Below are 23,821 nucleotides of genomic sequence, written 5' to 3'. Positions count from 1 at the left end.
GAGTTCTCTATCCTGATAAATCCGGATAGAATTGGAAATGAAACTGAAACAAAAATTTATTTTGTGTTTAATAAAGAGCTGGAGAGACAAGGAGACTCCTTTTACTGAACAAACACTCTATAGCAATGAGTACTATCAGAATATAGAGCTATTTAACACTTATTTTAACCAAAGAAAATCACTTACCCTACCTTTAACCCATAGTTTCATTTAGCATTTCTCTGAACCCCATGTCAGGCTTTGGTGCCACTGCCTCTTGTAGATATGCCTTGGTGTCTAGGGTTGTGGCTAGCATTGTAGTTAGAGTTTTAGGGCAGGGTAAGGGCTTGTGAGTCCTGTTTGTGACCTCACCCTCCATCACAAACAGGGCTAGGTAGGTTGGAGTTGGTCAGGTTTAAGGATTGGGCAAATAATGTAATCAGTGGAAGGTCCTCACAAGTTGTATGTACGCATGCGTGCGTGCGTGTGTGTAGTGGGAGTGAGAGGATGGTCAGACAAGCAGCAAGGGAGAGCTTGTTATGGGAACACTTGGCGGTGGTGTGTTCAGCTGTGGAACCTGGGCCATTTCACATCTGTGAAGTAATGACCACTTAGCATTCATTAGAGCTCTCCCATGCAGCATGCCCCCCATACTGTATGCACATTATAGGTGTTTTGAAGCTTCAAGAAGCTTTATTACATACCCTGCACCGCGAGGACTAACATACTACATTTCAATACGAGACTACATTTCAATACGAGTGAAAACGTGAGAGAACTTAAAATCCTGTCTGTGACAGGAACTATATTTCTATGAATTGGAAGTTGGCAGAATAGTAAATCAGACTAAAATACTGGTGGAGCTGTGTCGCCAAGTAGCTTAAAGTATTTAGTAGGCTATCCTGTAGAATGGCCCAACTTTACATTTCTCCCTTGGAGAATGAATGGAATCCTGCAGTGATGCAAATCAGGGCATGGCTATGTGCAAGCAGAAGAAACCTCATAGACCAACAGAATGACCCACAAATTAAGAAACAGTCATTTGTCATGGTTTTCCCAGGGTGGCAAATGCAGTGACTGCCAAAATGTGCGTATTTCCATAAACCCTGTTAATTTGATTGTTAACACTGGCATTTGATCAATCGTATTATGTTGACACATAGCATTTACAGATAACATTAGCGATTGAATAATTCCCTATTAAGTTGTTGGTTTGAGTTGTCTGAGACAGATGAACCTCTGGCAAAGGTGAATAAAATCCTTCCTCTTTTCTGGTTTCTCCACATTCCATGTAATAAGTTATCATATTTTATTATTGTATAACCACACTGTAGTTACAAAAAATTAGGGTGATGCCATTCACATACAAAACTCTAGTATGATGAATTTCACGATGAAAAACATGACATATTTTAGGATGAATATCAAAATATTCACAATCTCTACTCTCTCTCACACCACGGATGAGAGCCTAGCCTAGCTCAAGCCGTCCCCCCACTCCAGTCAGTTGGGCTCGGCTCCACAAGAAACAGTGCAGCGTTCAAGGCTAGGCCTATAAATCTGTCCAGGGGGATTGCTACCCCCATTCCCCTGGTGTAGCAATGACTAATTTGGAGCTGCCGGAGTCTGACTGCTAAGGCAGAGGTTACTGAGGCAAAGGAGAGGTCGAGAGACGGTTAAGGGAAAGGCCTCCAATCAGCATCAGTATGAGAATCCAAGTTACACGCAAAGTACATTAACGTGCAAGAAACTGCAGGTGATGGCGGTGCCACTGACAATATTTTCAGACATGAAAATCTGGCTATTTATTCATGAAACCTGCATTTGTCTGTCTGTCCTGGGCATAACTCGGGCGCCGTCCGACCGAACGGTCTCAAACTTGGCATCGCTGAGTGGTCGGACCACAGGTTTCTGAGAACCCCAAAAAACACGAATGTCTGTAATGTATCTGTCTGTTCACGGGTCTTGGGGTGGACGCACCGAATTTCTGTGTGTTTGGGAGGGATCTGGGCACCGGCTTCCGCTTAACTGATTGGCCGGGCGACACAGCACGATTGTGACGCGATGTGTCCCTGACATTTCAGGGTAGCAGCTGTGGACACCAGCTTCCCTGATTGATTAACCCGACCCATCGGCATCACTGATTGGCTGAGCTTTGCATAACGTTTGAGGGCTACCGCTTCGCCAATGTTAATGTGAGTAAAAAGTACCTGGAGGCCATTCTATGATGTCACTAATCTATGACATCGGTACTGTGGTCAGTCATCATATTTGAGCAAAGTTTTAACCCAAGCCGCCTGTCAATTGACTTCCAGTGATTAAGATTTATACGTTTTAAAAAGTTAAATATTTAAGTATAAAACATTTCAAACAGTTGCCCATGACCTTACCCACATCATCACACACCAGACACCGCAATGGAAAGTTTCAGCCCAGTCTGACCTGGGGTGTGGGCATGATTAAAAGACTGACTGACAGACAAACAAACAGAAAAACAACTTCAACTTTATACTCGAGCAATGCCCGTTCGGAATGCATGCTCTTCGGTTACAGAATACCTGTTGCACCTGTTGTGCTTGGAGGCCAGTCTATGACGTTAGTAGCATGACATCGTATTGATTACATCAGGAATCTCCATATATGGGCATAAAAGGGACACAAAAAAACTTCCCACTAGGCACTGAACTCTCTTGGATCCCCCTCAGCAACATACACGGCAAGTTTGAAGCCGAGTGGTTGAACAGTTCTCAAGACAGACAGATATACATATACAGAGAAATTCACAGATAGGTCAGGGGCGGGGGGGATGTGGGGGTCTTCCATAGGGTGCCAGGATGGCTAGAAACGCCACTGGATACTGTGTATAGACAGACAGAAGAAAACCAGCCTGTGACGTCAGTCATCTATTAGGTCAGTTGTCTAAATTCAGAAGTATGACCCCAAATTTGGGCATGTTTTCAGCCTGATCAGAGCTTCGTTGATTTGATTATAAAATTAGAGTTAAATATTTCAAAAAGTATAAAAACAAATTAGTGCTCGGCAGCCAGAGGGCCAATTATTTAATTATTTCTTCACAGTACAGTGCAGAAATAATTAAAACTTAGGCCTACTGTATATTCAGAATATAGAAAATAATAATATGTAATAATACATATACTGTATGTGGCTAATATGGAAATACATGTGTATATATGCACACAAACATATACACACTGTAGGTACTGTACTGTGTTATGTGTAAACTGTAAACACAAGCACACATACAGGTGCGTGGGAGCCTTTCGTTTGCGCCCATGACTCCATGTAGTACATGACAGCTATTTATGTCACTGGAGCGTCTCCAAGCCTACATCTCGCCATGCTGCGAGATAGGAGATAATCAGCATATTTTCTGTATCTCATGCTCATTATGGTCGGTACATGCTGATTGCTGGCTGGATTTATGGCCTGCTATGGCCACACTCCCCCCTGCTTGTTGGAACTATGTAGAGGTAGACAGAAGATGAGAGGAGGCTAAGGGATGAATGGAGAAAAGGAAGAAGCAGAAAGAGGAAAGGAGTGAAAGTAGCACAGATGGAGGAGGAAAGAAGAGAGGAGTGAAGAGAATAAGGGAGTGACGAAGGCGGGAGAGAGAATTACATTTGAAGAGAATGAGATGCATAGATTTTGAAAAAGAGCTCAATGAGTTTCAGAGATAGGTAGAAAGCAATCGGGGAACCCGAGAGAGAGAGAGAGAGATGATACTGCTGTCCAAGAAGATTATGGTTAGGCCAGTAGTTTCCCAAACTGTGTGCTGTGGGACGAGTCCAGGTGTGCCTTGGGATTTGGTGACAATCACAAATTGCTATATAGAACTATACAAAAACGTATGAATATACTAGGCTATATCAACACTTTACACACACTCATTTCACAATACAGAGGAAAATTCTATACCCTAATATGTAAACTTTCCATCAAAGTAAACCGTAGGTTCTGTCACATGCACAGTAACCAGAAAGTGGGAATTATTAGTGTGGCACATCAAAGGCCCTGATTGGCAGCCAGTGTGAAGGAGTAGAACAAAACGAAATTCCGAGGGGAAAATTACGAGGGGAGAAAATGGATCGCTTTCTTGTGCTGAGCAAGCCCGAGGCTGTTTTGGCTAAAAATGAATACAGGTATGCCTTGAGATTTAGACTTTTATTTTTTTGACCGTTGGTGTGCCTCGGGCACAAAAAGTTTAAAAACCAATGGTTTAGGCATTAGGTTAGAGATGGTTAAGTTTATGTATGGGTTTGGTAAGGTTAAGATCAGAGTAAGGATCTGGGCAGTTAGCCTTCCCTTTTGTGACTTTAATCTTGAAGCTTAATTTACTGGTACATGAATACAGTAGGCTATAAAATACCGGCCATGTGAAACCTAAGAACTACTTTAAGCTGAGCATTGGGGTATTAAAGCTGTTGGGATGGAATATGGATCAGAGTGGAGCTGGGCTATATTATTAGAGCATAAAATCCCTTGTTTTATTGTTTGTTTTAATTTGCAAAATAAGTACAATGTCATGGAAGGTGCATCTTTTGGACAAAAAAAATCTTTTAATATCTTTAAAACAAATCAAGTAATCATTTGGAAGTGAGAAGGCCAGATTAGTCTGGCTCTGTCTGTCTCTAGAGCAGATGGTCTAATTTCAGAAAGATAGCCTCAAGAGAGAGTGCCACAGTCAGAGTGACCTAACAGTGACGGGGAGAGAAGGGAGAGTGAACCAGTAAAGGATAAGACTCTCCCCCAGGACTGAAGAAGGCTCGGTCTCTCAAAACATCCCCCTTGAAGAATTACAATCTTGTGCATTTGTGGATTTTGTTTTACTACTGTAAAAATAGCAACTTACATTCTTTCCCACAATTAAACCATAAAAACTTGAATGTCATCAATTATTTTGTGCGTCATGTTTTTGAAAGCCTGCGATAAAGCACAAAAATGCACTAATAGACCTTTTCCAGGGCAGCCCTTATAGTAGGGTAACGTTACATCCTGTACGGACGGGTGTTTAATGATACTAGGCTCTGTTCCATTCAGGCCAGAGTCAGGTGCTGCTAATGTGCATGTTGACTCACTGGAAAGGGTTCTGCTACACTAAATGGAACAGAGCCTTAAATTAGTATCTATTGCCTTTCCAGTGAGGAACACGGAAAGTAGCAGCCTGACTCGTGGAACGGAGCATGAATTAGTATCACTGATAACATCTGTACTGTAGGCTATGTAACATTGACCTTATTTATGTCATTATGGCTTCAGAGAAAAAGGTCTATTGTCCTTACCATGCGTGCTATGTAGGACAGTGGTTCCCAACCTTTTTTCCTTGGAGCCCTTCTTATATATGACCAAAGCTAAGGCGCGCGTGCTCTCACTCTCGATCTACAATCTCACATGTCACATTGTGGACCTGTCATCATGGCTTAAAACGTTTTGATTTTGACACACAAAATGTAATATTTTGACTATTCTTGACAATATGACATGCCCAAAATAGGGATGCCAGGTTTAAAATGGATGAAGATTATCATTTTATGCAACATGTTTAAAATGTTGCGCAAGCTCAAAACAGAGAAGGCCTCACACACACTCCTGTGATCTTTTGGTGTACCCGCAAGGGGGGCCCGGACACCAGGTTGGGAAACACTGAAGCAGGGTATATTCATCTATAGGCCACATGAATGCTGCCACTAAGAATCTTTCTCTTGCTGTCAGTTACTCTGTGGTCAGAGAGTCGAGCAACTTTTGCAGATTAGACAACTAAAGGACAACTATCAACAAAAACATTTCCAATCACTCATTCTTTATTTTTCAAAAACACAACAATAGTCTTTTACTGTTGTTACCCATCCAGTCACTAACACTGAATATTCACAGGACAATTAAAATGCCAACATTTGAGAACGCTGCCCACTGGGTGGCACTAACAAACCAAGGTCAAGTTTACCATGCTACAGTACCTACCTTCTTCCTCACCGAGGAGTTGCTGATCAATTCATTTCCAAATCATCACTTTCTGAAAACCTTCCTCACAATAAGTTCTAAATCGTGAAATGTAACTTGATTGGATTAACAGCCAAATGACCAGCTTGTTCTCTCCTGTTCTTTTGTTTTCAGCATAATGGAGGACATGGCATGTTTTCATCACTGTCGCAATAGCAAAAGCCTCATAATGTTTTTATTCTCTATGCTATATATTTATATATACTATATTAAAACACATTTAATTCTTCCCACATTAAGTTCTCATGAGCATCCTGGTATGCATGAGGAGAAGGTCTGTGGGAGCAGATCATTCACACCTGCACCCGAGAAGCTATACGCTTACAGGATGTAGGGCTGGATGGACCTAAACCACTTGAACCCCGCTACTTCAACCTTAGTGGCGAGTGTTGAACAAAAACAGACAAAAATAGTAGATCTACAAGCTCACAAAGCACTGTGAGCTTGTGGATGGGCTATTTTTGCGGAAGAGACTTGGTGTAGAGGGAAAAGGGGGGGGGGGGGGGGCAAAGATGGAGACCTGGGGGACCATGGTCAACAAAGTACATAGTGTTTAAGTGGTTAATCCTTCAATTATTTTGTAGTTGTGGAAGATTTGTGCAAACAAAATATATTTATAATACACACATCTTCAGTTTGGTGCAGGACAAAATATGATTTTCTCAGATTTTCCTGATTTTTTCTAGCTCCACAGTATCCAAGACTATCTCTTAGAATGTATAAATGGGGAAACAGGACAGAGTGGAAAGAAATACTTTCATCAAAACCAACAATTCAATAAGAAAATTCAGAAGAAAATCATAATTTCACAATGCAGAGATCATAATATGAAGGCACAGCCAAAGCAGAGTAGCCATCATGGCTTCAGTGCTTATGGGTACTTTTCTTTTTTTTTTTTTGGAATGCATACAAGGAAGAATTCTCATGAGTGGGAGAAAAGAATTGACATGACAATAAATATCATTCAGGATCATGATATTTATCATCGATGGAAATTACTAAGTGCCATGCTTTCCTCTGTCGTGGGCAGGTCAGGGAGTTCTCAATCAGCTGATTCAGCTGTATGTTTGTGTAATCTAAACTGACTGGCTAAAGAAAAGGCCTCTAATTATTAGAAAAACGATTGTTGCAAATACTACCTCAAGCAAGTTCAGTGCATGCATTGACTTTTTCCTTTAATAAAAATAATGGCTTCAGTGAAATTATTTTAATAGTAGCAATTTCCCAAAGTCACAGTGCTCAACCCAATCAGGGCTTGTAAAATGTTATCTCTTGACGCCGTGAGTCATTGATAAAAGTAAGTATATCTCAGCATTTAACGATGGAGCAGTGACCATCACATCGATTCGAAAGAGGTCTATATATCATTACGGTAGCATTATAGGCATACACTTCAAGTAATTTCAGGTAAGAAAAGAAAAACAAGAAGGATTCAATATAATGAAATTGTATCCATAAAATGAAGTAACACAAGTACATAATTGTTACAGGATGTAATTAAAAAACTACTTAAAACTCCACTTGGAGCCATCAAAATGTTTTGATCGGCTGAATGCGATGGCTAGAATCTGGTATGTAGCCCTGATTTTAAAAGCTGACAAACCAACATTTGCCTAATGTTGGGTAACTTGGTTTATGGTTTATGTTGCACAGTGCTAATGCCAAGTATGTCAGCTTTGTGAGTAGCCATCCACGAGCCCACGGCTACAACACCAGTTCTACGTTTTGTCATTCACACAAAACATTTGATGGCTCTTGCATATAGAATCTTACGACTGAAACTGCATTTCAACTATCGAAATGTACAGTAGGCTTTACGTGAAAATATATTACAAATATGATTAACAATATATTTTCTTTTGGGTAAAAAACATGACTATCAAAACAATGGATGAAATTACATCATATTCTATATGCTTTGGAAAAATAGAGGTATTTCTCACTTTTGGGATGAAGGAATAAATGAAAGCATGTCTTTTGCCTACATAATGGACTGGCACTTACATGGTTTCAAAATGTTTTTCCATTATGTTCTTCCATCCACACGTGTCTTAAGTATAAATCCTTACAAATGTGTAAGGAGTGTGATAACCAGCATCAAGGATCTAACGGTAGCACTTCCACTACAGCAAACTTGCCTTAAAATGTAAAAAAGAATTAAAAAAGGAGAAAAAAAAGTTCAGCATTGATTTAACAATATTTTAGATCACAAACTGGGAAACTCTGAGACAAAAGACCAAGTAAACACCTATGTCCATCTCCTGCTCGGCTGTTCAACTCTAAGTCCATGATGGCTATGGCGGAAGGACAATTCCAACAACTCAACGACTCCATTTAAAAAGACATACACATTCAGTTAAAATTAAGGCATTTTGGCCACAGGACCAAAGCTACTTTTGTAAGGTTCATTACATTACGATTAACCCTTGTAGAAAAACATGTGCTGCTTTCATGACAACTGAGTGTCTAGTTTGGAACGTGTTATTCTTTAACAGTAACACATGTACCGTATGTTAATACAACACGTAATGAAACATGATATCAACACATGTAGCATTGAAATACGCCAAAATATAATAAACGGGTTCTATATCTACTACTTAAATAGGTTCTCTGCTGATGTATAACTGTAGACATTACAAGGTCAAATAACTCAAGTAAAGTGAACTCTTTGGGGACCAGGTGTAAAGCAAGGCAAGTTTGGCCTTCGCAGCGTGAATACTATTGAAAAGAAAGATTTGTCACCACTGAGGTCAAACCATGATAAGACAAGTGAATAGAAACGGCATCGGAGTCCATTATCACACCTTAGCAAAAGACATCACATACTGTACGTGTACATACGTTTACATTGGCATGGGATGGCAGATGTAACATGGGGCACAGGTGACCACCAGCTGGTCTAGAATTCTATGAGATTCCAAAAAATAGATGTTAACGAAGATGCCAACACTGAGAATGAGAACCAATACAAACCTTCAGAACAGCAGGCCCCAGGTTCATAAAATAAGAAAAATAAACTCACATGTACAGTACATACTCAAATTGCACACATCATTACCCAAAGCAATCACAGATACCGACACTGGTAGTACAAGTCAAGACTGGCACTTACAAAGATATTACATGTACAAAACTCTTTCAGTTCAAGGTGGGTGGATCTTTTTTCTTTTAACTCTCAACAAACACCACAGACATCATAAACGGCAAGAAACCGCCAAACGTAATTTAAGTATGTTAGGTCCATCTCAAATGGTTCACGATGGCTGCTTTGTTATTTATTTGAGAAGTGCTGTGTTCTTCTGTGCTTTCATGGAGAGCAGTAATTCCAGTGTTAACCACATATAAAAGAAGAATACAAAGGCATTCTTCCTTACATGCAGCAACATACATTAAAGTCCAATGCCAGGGCAACGGAGGCGGCCGGGCCATTTGTGCTGCAGTGCATCTAAAGCCAATGTTTGTTCTATGGTTGATTGCGCACTGTGTTGCAGATCTACACGGTCACAAAATATGCTGAAAATAGCCAAGTTGTGAGCTTGTAGATCTGCCATTTTCAGTGCGCTACAAAATACATCAGGCTTAATGGCAATCAAAGACACATACAGAGTACTCCTAACATTGTCTGAATTATATGGTTACTTATCATGTTAAACTAAACTGTAAAATTGACCACTGTCAATGTTTCAAGGTTTGACACCTTGACTATGGTTCATTTACTTTTAACATGAAACTGAACTGTCAAACCATGGGCTGTGGCTGTGAAATAGGGTACTTTTGGACTTCAAGGAGCCTTTTGTGTGTCAGAAAAATTTCCGAAAATGAAATATTTTAAACTTTTAGCAACATCAACTTAAAATTGGAGAGATGTAGTATGTCCTCAGTGTTACCTCGAACAAATTGCTCAAGGCATTAACATGTTCATCTGCTACAAACAGGTGTTGATGGTTAGTCAGTTTGTGTAATAGAATGCACCAACATAGCTATCCCTCCTTGCCCAATTATTTATTAGCACTTGTTTTCTTTGCACTTTATTTACGTGCACATTTAACCAATTACTGTATATGTTGACTAGGGTTCATGTAATTTACTCCGATATTAATATTGCCCTTTGTAAATTACTCTGGATAAGAGTGTCTGCTAAATGCCCATATACTGTATATATAGTAAATTGGCCAGAATGAAAATGAGAGAATTTGGAATATGACGCATAATATAGTAACATAATGAGAGTAATCTGTTTTGTGCCGTCTCTTGCACACTCTCCAAGTCTCTCTAGTTAGCTCCTGACTTACTGTACTGTACTTTTCTATTGGGAAATGTCAATGAGATGCCATATTTTGCGCTATCAAATTTTGCAGCTTTGGCACGCCATTTTTGCCCTTATTAGAACCCTTTGTAGTTTTACATTTATGTACTTTTACGTACCGTATGTTTTTATTTTATTTGCTGTAGCAGCAGGAAGGCAAATATTGAACAAAGGCCATGTAAAGCAAACACACCACAGGAACAAAGGCTGTCACAATAACATCAACATATGTTGTGCTTCCAGTCAAGTTTCAGTCAAATGGGACGTAATTATCTTTTTATATTATATTCTCTTACATATAGATTGTTGGTCTGTTATCTCTACAAAAATACTAGTACGTTTTATGTACATATCGCAGTTATTCTATTCATAACCTGATTCGTTTGCTTATGTCAAGCATAATGATTTGCAATCCATACTCAGTCCATTGTGCGCAAGTTAGCCTTCACCAACTAGTTAAACAACTACTGGACACATGACAGAACCATGAAATCTTTTGGTTAAGTCAAGGGTCATCTGTGCAGGTAATGCAGAATGATGAACATAGAGACATTGTGTCCATCTAACTGTCTGCATTTATGTTTTGTTGTTGTCATTTGACTGACTGCTGGCATTATGGCATCCATTGCCATTCCACTATTTATAAGTTGGGACCACCATCATCGAAGATAAGTAATGGTCCTCTGTTGCTGCCAAGTATGCACTGATAAATTGAAGATATCCCCTTTGACACAAATATGTCCTACCCGTGGCTAGTCAAGGTGGCCATGAGCTCCTTTCGCCAATACCTTCTTCTGCCATCGTAAGTTAGGGATTCTGTCTCTCATTTAAAATATACCACAAATTATTGGTGGTATCACCCTCGCCATTATGTGGGATGAAATCTAATTTCCACCAGTCTTAATGATACAAATCGAACCTAAGCTCCTGACACACTTCAGGGCTTTATCCTGCTTCGCGAACGTCCATTAAAGCAGCTTGGACTAATGTCTGTGTGTATGTGTGTGTGTGTGTGTGTGTGTATACAGTACATCTATCTAGAAGCAGGAGAGCATCACAACGCAGTTTCCTGAACCGTGTGAGCCGCCAATCGACAGGAATCCTCAGTTTCTTCACCTCCGCCCGCTTCCATTTTATTTTCCTTCATCTTCTCACTCTCGTCCACCTCCTTATCTTCAGTGATAACCTGCTCTTTGGGGTAGGTCAGTCCATTGCTCTCCTTCTTGGCCATCTGGTAAGGCTGAGAGTCAATTTGGGAGGGGGAAAAAAAGGACAGGGGAAGCACCACATATCACCACCTGATCAGCCATTTTTCGTCTATTTCCGCCTATCATACACGGTATTGTGCATTATTTGTATGCATCTTATCATGTTATATGCACTGCTGAAAACTAAATTAACATTGTTTTGTCTGACAGGAAAGCCTTCAACGTAAATCCTGTCCACAGACTGTAAATTTGCTTCACCGAAGAACTACCTTCTGGCCCAGAGGAGTGATGCAGCAGAGCTTCTCCTTGTAGCGCTGAGGCAGGAAGAAGAGCAGGTTGCCCATGACAGGATACACCGTACCAGGGGTCAGGTCTTCCTCCTTCATAGGACCTACAGTGCAAACAGGCCCGATTACATACCATTAATGCATGAGACTGATTGAGATGAACAACAGACTAGAATGCCAAAATTACTTGCTTTGCCTTTTAACTTAGATGGTAGTAGGATTAACCCTGTTTAAAAGAAATGGATCCAAACTAGATCTATGAAAATGGTTGAGTACACAGTAATGAAAGAGCAAGTTAAAATGTGAATATCTTTCCGTGGTTTTGTCTGCTCCAAGGACGCTATTGTTAAATGAGTTTCGGTTTGTTTTCAGTGGGAAGGGAGCGCATAGACAGTAAATCCCGCCCACTACATTTGATTGGGTAAAGTGCGGCCTGCTTCCTGATCTGAAGGCACGCCCACTTGTAAGCTAACGCGCACACGTTCTGAACGGGGCTCTCGACAGATTCAGTAGCGTAGCTCTGAATCTGTTCTTGAGAGATTAGTACCAAAGTGTCCCCCCCTATATTTTAGACACATTTGAATTCATAATAATTACTTTGCCATCTTTTTTCTTGGCATTTCCGTCAACCAAGATATTACCAATATTCATTTTAGCTTACAGTAAATCAATCAATGTTTGATTCAATCACTCCCTGTTTCTGGTCAACAGATGATCTTGCACAGCGTACACAAAGAGGGGCACGCTGTGCAAGATCATCTGTTGACCAGTGGAGAGACGAAGAACGGAGGCGACTGCAAGCTGATAACCATATCACAGCTTCACACATAATGTTGCTCGCAAAGTACTTGATTGCATAACATTTTAGCCCATTAGGGCGACCACTTAAAAATATTTTTAGCATGGATACTGTGGCTTACCATGGTGGGCAGCCACAGTAAAATATACATAGGAGGAATACGAATATAGGGGTGAGCAAACTATGAAGTTTATTTAGATAATCACGGCATCTAGAACAGGGCGCTATGTGCATGACACCACAAAACAGAAAAGAGACAGACCGTCATCATACTAGTCAACATGCTCAGAAGTTTCTAGTTTGTCAAAATGGGGAAGGGCTGTGCAAACAAATTAGACACAGCAAATCACAATTGATTCCACCCACAACACTGTATTGATTAAACCAGCCTGATGAGTATCCTGAGCTTAAAGTTCTCTGGCACTGTCACTCACGCATTACTCTTAAGTTCCCATAGCCCATCACTGCACACCTATTTACTTACCTAACTAACTATAGCTAAAGATTGGACAGGGAGGCCACGTCAGTACTAGACCCTAGGTTTTGTTTTTCAGTGAATCTCTTGAGTTACACCGACATTGTTCTTGTGAAGCATTTTTGTACTGTAGGTGAAGTATTTATGAAGATTGCAATTTCCATTGGGCAAAATGAGATGAGACACATCTACATGAACACGTAGTAGTCAGCCTGTATTTTGCAGCTTCACTACTGAACACCTGATTGTGATTTGTGCGGCTTCATTTACATACTATAGCAACTTACAGCAACCGAAGACAGTACAGGGAGTGCAATGAAATTGTTGTTTTTTCCCCAAGTAGTGTCATCCATGAATAATTTAAAACAGCAGTTTGAGGATATGGTGGTTCATGTCAAGTCTATGTACCTGTTAGCAGGCTGACCAGCAGTCCTACTACCACCACTGTGGTTGAATTGTGAGCGCTGTACCACATGTAGGACAGAGAGTAGAGCGCCTCAACACCCGTGGGCCTGATGGAAGACAAAGACAAAGACAGTTGGAGGCAGGATGAATGGAAGGAGGGCAAGAATTAGAGACAATGAAGAAAAAAAAAAGAGTGACAGAACAACGTCTGTTTGTTTCCGGTGGTGGAAACAAACAGGCTGATGTTACATCATTCTAAAGACTGTCTCAATCACCTGCCCCCAAATTCACTATCTCTGTGCTCTTCAGTAAATTGAATGGAATTATGACATAATAGGAAAACATTAGGTGAAAATAGGCATACATTCATTGAAAAGAACATATCTACAAGCTCACTTCGTGTCGCATTGTGATGCGTTGTGAGCTTGTTGATCGGCAAAGAGATTTGGTGTAAGGGAAAAGAGGAGGGGGCCAAGTTCAGACCCCTGCGGTCAACAAAGTATATAGACTTTAAGTGTTAATACGAGTTTGATGCTTGATGTTTAGCACTCAGCAGTATGGTATGAACAGGTCCATGCTGGCATGCCTAAAATGACAACTCAGAAGATTGCGGTTACCTTGGCTTTGTTGCGATAGGGCTGAGCAGCGTTGTCATGACAGCGGTGGTCATGTTACCGAACAAGGGCGGAGCTGTGGTGTTTAGTGGCGGCAGGTGGGTGGCGTTCATACGCATCACAAAGTTGCCGATGCCTATCCAGAACGCCATCGCAAGTCCTGCTATCAAACCCACTACAGCACCCTAGGAGAAGAGGAGAACAGAACAGTAAAAGGCCAGCCTGACAGCAAAACTGGGTATCAACAGCGTTTTATGATCCCAAACACCAAAATAATCCAATAATCGTATGTTATGAGCTTGCAATTCATGATGAGCTGACAAACAGAGACAAACAGACTGACTGATCGACATATACTAACTGCGCTGAGCCTATGAGCGTTACTCCTCATGTACTGTATGAGTACACAGAGGTAAAATACTTGGTTTCGGTTCCTCTACATTGTAGCAACAATAACGACAGTAACAAAAGAAATAATTAAGAAAAGCAAGTAATGACTTACTATGGAGTTGGCCCAGGGGAAGAACAGTCCTAGACAGAAGACTCCCAACAGAGGACCCCCCACCATCCCAAAGATGCTGAAGGCTGCCTGGAAATCATAGAGGGAGAAGAGAACACCTGTCACAAGCATTTATATTAAAGACAGTCCTGCTTCATTTATATTTTTACCCCTTTTTCTCCCCAATTTAGTCGTTATGTCAATTGATTCCTTCCCACACACATTTGTGCGTTGTCACTGCTGTTGTATCCTACCGACTCACCTGCCAGTGAGGAGCGCCCACCGGGAGGACGTAGAGCCTTTGTCCTACTCCTCCCGCCCAACACTCCATGCTGACAGGTGCCGCACCAGCCCGTAGGAGTACTCGCAGTGATAATTTTCTCCCTCCCAACCCCGGCTTCCCTCCCCCGAACACGGGCTAATTGTGTTCGTGTAGACACTCGACAAAGCCGGATCAATGAAGTTGAATAGTCACCTGAAGCACAGATCCCATGAGAGAGGCCAAGTAGGCCATGGCCAGACACACCAGACCATAGGCCAGCGCTGTGGAAGAGAGAGCAAAGACCTGTAAACAACTAGAGACACACCAGACCATAGGCCAGCGCTGTGGAAGAGAGAGCAAAGACCTGTAAACAACTAGAGCCCGACCATTGCCACATTTGTGGGTCCAATGGATATTCCTAGACCACCGATTACTGATGTTTTTCACTTGTGAAAAAAGTGCAAAATCTTTATATCAATTTTAAAAAAATGATGCGTAGCTTGCAAGACTAATTCAGGCAGTATACACTCGAGAGGTAACACACATGTGCCGCCTGTTGTATTGTCAGTGTTGCCACTGATGTTGTGCTTTGTTTGCTCCCACCACCACCCTAGCACCACCAGTAGGCTCTGCTTTCCCTAAGGGTTCTGTTTCCCCTGGGGGGTTTGTCATACATGTATATCTCCCTGCTCTTAAATGGTTGTCTGCTAATGTGCTGAGCAGGGAGTAATGTATAGACCCCTTAACAGACGACGTCACACTGATAAGAACCAGTATGCGTGCAACCAGTATGCGCGCAATGAAACCCATTCTCAGGTCTCGCTAGGACGCGCCTCACTAGCCAACACACAAGAGGGGGTTGGGGTGTGCTGAAACCAGCGCACCCCAAAACAACAGGTTGAGAATTGATTGCGTGAAACAATCACCTGTGCATCCAGTCTCAATGTTGGTAAACAAATAATTGGCCTATAAGCAGAGCCTGAACGCCAAGATCAAATATAATATTCACACTTGTATTTACATTTTATAAATACAATGTTCTCAAGCTATTATTGATCTCAATCTATTCGTGAGTTATCTGACTGAACTGAATTTATTTTCAATTTGAGAACATTTCACTTGTAAGCAAACAAATATATAAAAATAACTTAAATAGAAAAAACATTTAAATTAAATAAATAAACTATATTAAACTTCAATGTATAAAGAACGTGTCATTTCTAAGTATACAATGAACTAACAAACAAGTAAACATAATAATTTATTTAACCACTTAACCCATTGAGACCTGGAACGCATCTGTGTCACTTTAGATGTCTTTGGCTATTCAAAAATAGCAGATCTACAAGCTCATAGTGCGGCACCGAGTGCCGTGCTATGAGCTTGTAGATCTGCTATTTTTTTTTAAAAGATTTTTTTCAAAAAACTGTTTTAGATTTAGATTTTTTTTAAAGAATCGCCTCACAAGCCCTATATAACAATGTTCTAAAATAGCACATCTACAAGTTCACAAGGGGTCACGATGTGACGTGTTGTGAGCTTGTAGATCTGCTATGTTTGACAAGGTTCAAAGTGGTTAAAATCAGGGGACATCGGCTGCATAAGTCAAATAATATAATAATGTAATACAGTATATCTTACATATTTTCTTCTATTAATGCATGCCCAGAAAAGAGACGCTAGGGTTAATGTGGTTAAGAATAAATACAATAATGACCTGGCAAGAAGCATCAGCCTTTGGAAATGGAAATGGGCCACTCAGCTTACCTAGTCCCTTGGACAGCAGTGTGGCTTTGCTTTCTGACATAGTTGGAAAATAAGGCTTAATCAGGTCCTCCATAGTTACTGTTGCTAGGGAGTTGAACGCTGATGAGATTGTGCTGTTGGGGAGAGAGAGGGAGAGAGAGAGAGAGAGAGAGAGAGAGAGAGAGAGAGAGAGAGAGAGAGAGAAGGACATGTCAAGGTGGACCATTAATTTTGATGGTGTTTTGTTTTTACACTCGATTCCAGTTTCTTCCATCTCCCCAATGATTGGCTGTCCCCCACACATACATGTTGGTTTACTAGTACTGCTTACTAGTACTACTACTATTTATTTGTATTTTATTTATTTATTTGGTTGTGGGGGGGGGGGGTAGACGCCACTTGTTTAACTACATAAGCCCTATTTTATAGTTCGTTACAATGGTGTAACACAGCAAAAAGCAGTTTCGCAATTAAAAAAAACAAAAAGTTCACCTTCAATGACATGCCCAAAATAGGGACAACAGTTTCAAAGTGGTTAAATGGGCGTTTACCTTAGTGCTCCACTGAAGAGACAGGCCACAAAAAGCCCTGGGAGCCCAGGCAGGTCCTTGAACACATCCATCACAAAGTACAACACCATCTGTAGGAGGAAAACGGGACATCAGGACAGGACAGACCCACACATCCACAATCAGGTACCATGACATTTGATTTATCCCCCAGGGGGAATTGAGCTGGTGCAGCCAGTAAGAGAAAACACAATATGTTATGTCTTAACTTTCTCTATAGAAAACATCAAGTCTATATATCTCTCTGTGTGCTGCTCACCTGGTCGTTGGTTTTGACATAACCCTTGTCCAGTGGGCTGTCTTCCCCATAGCGAGCAAACATGACCAGGCCCATCAGACAGCCCAGGCACAGGACAATCTGCTGACAGGGGAACACCACGTAGCAAGACCTACAGCAGGAGGGTTCAAGTGGTGATTTTTTAAGGATTTATTTTCTTTCTTTTTTTAAATTAAATTTATTTTGGAGGGGTATTTTATGAAGAGCGGGACATCCAAGTTCATTCACAAACTGCCCACATGGCAACTTATTTGTGATAGCTCACGATTGGACAGGGAGGAACACTATGTTTTGTTTTTACGGCATAGCTCCTAGGGGACAAGCCCACTAAAAGAGTTTGTGTCCGTCTTGTCTGTCAACCACTGGGCTGATCAGCATCATTTTTTTGGCGCATGCTGCCAGTAGGCAAACTAAGTACATCCCCAAATATATAAAAGATTTTGTGTGAATATTTTTTCACATTTCCTGAATAATATATAATCTCAGATCCACTGTCTCACCACCAAGTTATTAGACCCTGTCTTGCGTATTTAGATAAGATAATAGAGAGCAGGAAAGCGAGGGCAGAGGGTGAAGGAATTGCAACAGAGATCTGCTGGAACTGAACGGAGGTCATTACAATTACATGGTCAACACACTATCTGGTTACCTACCTGGCTGAACACCCCCTTTTCAACCCTTCCTTTCACAGTTTAAAGGCTATCATCCTCGCTTACATACTTGCAAGTGATCAGACATGGATCGGTTTACATAGATTACACGTTTGTCTTTGATAGATTTACAGCCCTGTGCTGGACATATTACCATAAATGCGTTCCTATTTTAAAGCTGTTCAAAGACTATGTTCTGCTTATATTTAGACCAATTGACATACATGTTACTTAAGATTAGTTTACAGACAAATGTTGCTCACACTCAGATCAGTTTACTCACATGTGTGAGTCACACTTGGGATCATTTTACACACAAGTGGGGCTGACGTGATTCCTCTGGTAACTTGAGGAACTCGCACATGGGAGAAAAATTCAATAAAAGTGGAACTTACATGACGGCCTCTCTTTCTGTGCGAGCACTGAGGTACCTCTGGACCTGGGCCTGGTTGACACCGTACAATGCCAGCATCAGGAAGACCCCACCCACGCCAAGCGTCCAGAATGTGTGGCGTTCCGTTGGGTCTGGATTCAGGCTGGATGGGGGGTTAGACAGGTGAGTAGTACTCTACTGCAATGGGATGGCAGCAACAACAACAACGCAGAGCCTGAAGCCGATTCTACATGTCTCCTAAATCTCAGTATTCTGAAAAACGTATGTTTCTATATCAGTGGTTCTCAAACTTTTTCATGTCAAGGACCCCCAAAATGATATGTATTTGGCCTCGGACCCCCATCAAAATATTTTGTTCCAGGGACCCCCAGAAGCAAAGATTTGAGTTAAAAATGTTCGCTTTAAAATTATTCATATTCAAAGATTTGCCCACATTTTCAAGATAAAAAAAAAATAGCAGATCTACAAGCTCGTATGAGCTTGTAGATCTGCTATTTTTGAATAGCCCAAAGTGTAAAATAAAGCTTTTTAGCTCAAATCAAAAAATGACACAGTTCCAGGTCTTAATGGTTTAAGAACAAGAGTCCTTCATTAAGATTCTAAATCCCTGTCTTGCTCAAGGGCACTTCAATGGGACACATGGTTGCAGTGGGAGTTGAACATGGGACTTTATTTTCTATTTTTAGCAGTCTGTCTCACTAACCACAAAGCTGCCAAGCCAACCTGACCACAGCCCTGACCATCTCAACCACAAGACTATCAATCTGCAGATTGTTGAAAAAATGGAGACTGGCAAAGTTCTATTAATGTCAATATTACAAGGTTCCGCGACTATACTGGCTACTCACTCAAGGCTGGCAATGCGACTGCCGTTCATGGCTTTCCGCCAGACCTCTGCCATGCCGCCGGCCTGGCTCGCCCCAACCACAATGACCGCCAGCTGGCCGGCAAACATCACCACGGTCTGGAACACATCCGTCCATATCACCGCCTTCAGACCCCCCTGGTAGACAGAGAGACACACAGCAGGCCAGATGGTTCACATCTACATGTGAGGCATTATCCAACACTCTGATTGACAAGCTTAGATTCTTAGATCACCAATCATTATATAGAAACAATTGTAATCCACTGGACACTGACATAGATGTGTCTCCTACTCCAGTGATTCTACAATAAGCATGGACAGTAGAGTAAAGACAACACTCAGGAAATAAAAGTGAAAAAGAAAAAGGTTGAACGTGCTTCAAGAGCACTTCAAACAAGTAGAGGAGGAAGATATTGGAAGTGGGGGATTCAGACAATGTTTCAGGGAGGAGAGGATGAAGTCAAATGAGTAATGAGTCGAAAAAGAAATCTGGCCAAGTAGTATGTGGATGGAAGGATAGAATAGAGGGAGGGTAAGGAAGACAGGGATGGAAGGAAGGACAGAAGGGAAGGAAACAATAGTTGACACACCAAGGCCTACATTTCATGTCTTACCAAAGCAGTGTAGAGAGTGCAAACCAGCCCCATTGCCAGCACTGCTCCCCAGAGGTCTAAACCTGTCACTGCAAGTGAAAACAAGGATTTAATCAAATGTTGACTGAAGAAAAAACAATGAGTTCTGTGATTCGTTGAATATTTTGTGTGTTATATATGTCAGGAAAACACAGGAGAAGGAGCGCACACCAGCGTTGAGGAGGTGCTGACCATGGTAGATAAATGGTAAGAAGGAGGAGGCCACACAAAAGACTATCCTGTCAAAACGTCGAGTATCTTGTATATTTTAATAAACACGTTTTTGAATTGTGGCTACGAGCTGTGCGGCCTCCCCCTTCTTACCATGTGTTATATATGTACAATTTGTCTCAGCAAAAAAATTGGATAGAGCTTCATAATAAAATTACAGATCAGAGGTGAGAGAACTAATCCTGGCCAAATGTGTTGTTTTTACCCGTTACAATAGCCAACACAAAAGCATCTTGCACAGTGGTAAAAGTCTAACTAACTTAAACAAGGCAAAGTATTGCAGTGCAATCCATCCACCCCGACACCCCTTCTGGCTCACTTAGATCAGCAAACATGTCTGTTTGCTGATCTTCCCTACGACATCATCCAATGCTCCAAGCGTGTCCAAGTGAATGGAATGACCCCCCCTCCCCCCTCTGTCAGGACTGCAGACTCCAGGAGTGATCACACTGAGACACAGCACTACAGGCGCAGACACAAAAACGCTTTGACAAAACAGCACATCAGGTAAAACAAAGTGGTGCGCCTGTGGAGCATGCGTGCGTGATGTGATGGGATTCAAGCAGTTGCTAAGTCTTGAGTCCAATATCAAACTTTTGTCTGCATTTGCCATTGTGTCACCGTTCCTACCACATCTACAGCTATAAAAAAAAAAAGTGTCTGCATATGCCTTTGTCCCACCAAAACAGAAGGAGCAGACTTCGCATGTTGCACAGAAAAGTTGAGAATATTTAAACTTTTTATAAGGAAAAGATGCACAGCCCAACCATTTACCCTGTTTGTTGACTAGGGCTTGTGCCATTTACTCTAATCTTGAACTTTCTAAGTCAGTCTGGATAATAGTGTCTGCTAAATGCTTACATTGTAAATTGTAAAAAGCTAATCTGTTGCCTTTACCTGCATTGAGAGCCAAGGCGGGAGCATAAAGCACCACCCCCATGTAGATGACCTGCAGAGAGGAACAGAAGAATATAGAAGAGGGAAACTCAATAATACTGTGGCAACATCAGGGTGAGAATAATGCTTGTTGGTCTTAACACACCAACAACTAAAACACTACAGATAAACACATCATGAAATATGTAGTCTCTCAAGACAGATATGTGCTGGCTCTCACAATTTTCGAATGTTTGCGTTAACAGTCTGCATCTCAAAAGCTCTGAAAATAAGTAGAAACTAAACTTCACATCATTTCCCCACTTCCGTTTTTCCTTTGCAGTCGCATAACTCCTAGTGTAAACCAAATAAGTCGAAGCCTAGTTAGCTGAATGCTCGGAAAACAATGGAAATTTAATAAGATATTTTAAAACACATTTCCGTTTTTCCATCCTGAAGGGGGCCATCACTGTATGGTATGGGAATAACTAGCTGCTCCAAAGTTCTGCGAGTTCTATGAAAGGCGGTGCGGTCAGCTAAGCACACCACGCATATGAGGGCAGGTGTTTGGGTATAGGGCACCATCACAGTAACTGTGACAAAGTGGACTGGCAAGCGACTGAGGGTTCTCAAAGCCCGGGGCTCAAAACAAAACTCAGCAATAGTTTTTTTTTTTTTCTGCGGCTGACCAAACCCTGAACAAGGAGGGGATAAAACAAAAGCAAAAGAACAAATTCAATAAATCAAACCGCATTCATCTGTAAATAAACATTCTTCGCTCACACTGTTACTTGCACTAATATACAGAGATAAGTTTACTTGATGTACAAATGTACAGATATATCTATATAGGTATATACAGTATATACCTTCTATGAATCTGATGCTAAACTATCTTCCACCGCCTTTTTTCACATCCCATTGCTGCTAAGGTTGTTGTGTTTTTCTTACAGACGGTTAGAGCAGGGGTGGGCAACTTTGATGATGGAGAGGGCCACTATATTTCCACACTCACTCCAGAGGGCCACATTGCACACTATACAGAAACCTAGCTCTTATCGCTGTATTTTGACTTTTTTCATAAATGTCACACAAAAGTAGCAAAACGTTTTTTTTTGCAATTTTTCAATTCGAATCCTGAAAAGTAACATTTTGTTTTAATTTCAAATGCATTTAGTTATACTTACGTTAACTTTATGAACTTAAATACAAATACATTGGACATAAAAAAAGACAATAGAATTTTAATACTAGTCATTAAGCTACTAATATAGACTGAAGTAATTAAAGCGGGTCATGTTTGCATGTTTGGATTTGTAACAGCTGAAATCAATAATATATCAGTATTCCGATATGAACCTGCGGGCCGCATTATGTGAAGGTGGGGGCCGCATGTGGCCCCCGGGCGAGGGGGGCCAGAGTCAAGACACAGAGTCTGTGTCTTGCCTGCACTGTTTAACCTTATTTCATTTTTCTTGTACTCATCATTATCTTGTTGTTTTGCTGTTGTCTTGCGGAACATGCCACATCAACAATTTTCAGCTTGTACCTGTATGAGTGAGTGACAAATAAGCCCTTGATTCTTGATTGGTCGAATACCCTTCCAGTCTGATGAGCAGATGACGGCTTCCCGTTCTCAATTTTGACCAGCCGGAATTACATACTCTTAGATTGTGGAAGATTTAGTCTGTCTTGAGAGACTATGAAATATGCAACACACATTCAGCCTACCATTTGAAAGATGAAGGTCGCAGTCCCAAGTACACGAACAGTTTTGTTGAAGCGTAGCTCCAGATACTGCAGAGAGCAAAGAAGGGGAAAGTTAAGTAATAAGAGACCGACTACAGTTTCAGTTCCCACAAGCCTGCATCGTTATGTCTCTCTGGGGTCAACTCTGATTTAGACATTTTAAAAGCTTGTTACACTTAATCAACCTTCTAGTTTGAATGATCACAAATACAAAATGTCATACCACAGGGCCCCCGGTGAATGTGTGTTACATTGGCTCCTTGCACTGAACAGATGGTGTTGTACATCGATGTGTGGATCGATTACAGCTCATTGCATGTGATATTTGTAATGTCACGATAACAAAACAAATTCCTTGTGAAGATCTGACCAGTGCAAAACTAGCTTTTGAGGAGAGCGGTTCTCGGTTACTAGAATTTATTTCGGAGCCTCTTTAACCACATGAACCATAGCGACCAAATTCTGGGCATGTCATATTAATAGGTGAACATTTGTCAAAAATAGAACGTTTGCAGAAAATAGCAGATCTACAAGCTCACAACAGGTTACTTTGCGAGCTTGTAGATCAGTTATTTTCAATGTTTGACGTACAACAAAGTATATAGGGTTCAGTTGGTTAAGCTGACTTGAGCCTGATTCTGTCAAACAACTGGAATGAAGTGTACTTGATAACCCCCAGGGACACACCCACACTAAATCCTCCCCTCTCTGTATTGTACACTGAAGCCAGTTTGCACGCTTCCTAGGTTTCAGCACCGCGAATTTGGGCATTAGATACGGTGTTATAAATATTGCTGACTACATACCTTTAAGTTAAAAATAAATAAGAATGCTCTGAATTATTTTCCCCTGACTCCAGTACAGCTGAAGTGAGAGGAGACTTTTCAGAGATAAAGAATGATATAATGAACAAATGAAGAGATTACACAACAATTCAAGAAGGGAGGGGTGGAACAGACCAACAATAGGTTCAA

General features: G+C 41.1%; 1 protein-coding gene across 4 annotated transcripts in view; it reads right to left on the bottom strand.

Annotated features, from left to right (window-relative positions):
- Positions 1 to 5,794: 5,794 nt before the first annotated feature.
- slc5a6a (solute carrier family 5 member 6a) overlaps positions 5,795 to 23,821 on the bottom strand; it is a 33,091-nt gene continuing 15,064 nt past the window's right edge. For all 4 annotated transcript variants that reach the window (XM_080452978.1, XM_080452979.1, XM_080452980.1 and 1 more), the window contains 14 exons: positions 22,830 to 22,895; positions 21,120 to 21,171; positions 19,974 to 20,041; positions 19,340 to 19,494; positions 18,493 to 18,633; positions 17,430 to 17,559; positions 17,153 to 17,241; positions 16,623 to 16,735; positions 15,069 to 15,136; positions 14,597 to 14,683; positions 14,098 to 14,279; positions 13,484 to 13,587; positions 11,784 to 11,905; positions 5,795 to 11,546 (listed from right to left, as the gene is read on the bottom strand). In XM_080452978.1, coding sequence (XP_080309104.1) covers positions 11,361 to 11,546; positions 11,784 to 11,905; positions 13,484 to 13,587; positions 14,098 to 14,279; positions 14,597 to 14,683; positions 15,069 to 15,136; positions 16,623 to 16,735; positions 17,153 to 17,241; positions 17,430 to 17,559; positions 18,493 to 18,633; positions 19,340 to 19,494; positions 19,974 to 20,041; positions 21,120 to 21,171; positions 22,830 to 22,895 — 1,563 coding nt within the window. In that variant the 3' untranslated portion in view covers positions 5,795 to 11,360. The remainder of the gene's footprint in view (positions 11,547 to 11,783; positions 11,906 to 13,483; positions 13,588 to 14,097; positions 14,280 to 14,596; positions 14,684 to 15,068; positions 15,137 to 16,622; positions 16,736 to 17,152; positions 17,242 to 17,429; positions 17,560 to 18,492; positions 18,634 to 19,339; positions 19,495 to 19,973; positions 20,042 to 21,119; positions 21,172 to 22,829; positions 22,896 to 23,821) is intronic.

Source organism: Gymnoscopelus braueri (assembly GCF_963280865.1).
Source record: "Gymnoscopelus braueri genome assembly, chromosome: 16".
In the NCBI taxonomy this organism is placed as follows: domain Eukaryota; kingdom Metazoa; phylum Chordata; class Actinopteri; order Myctophiformes; family Myctophidae; genus Gymnoscopelus; species Gymnoscopelus braueri.
Note: the sequence above shows the minus strand (reverse complement) of the source record. Positions and strands in the feature narration are given on the sequence as shown.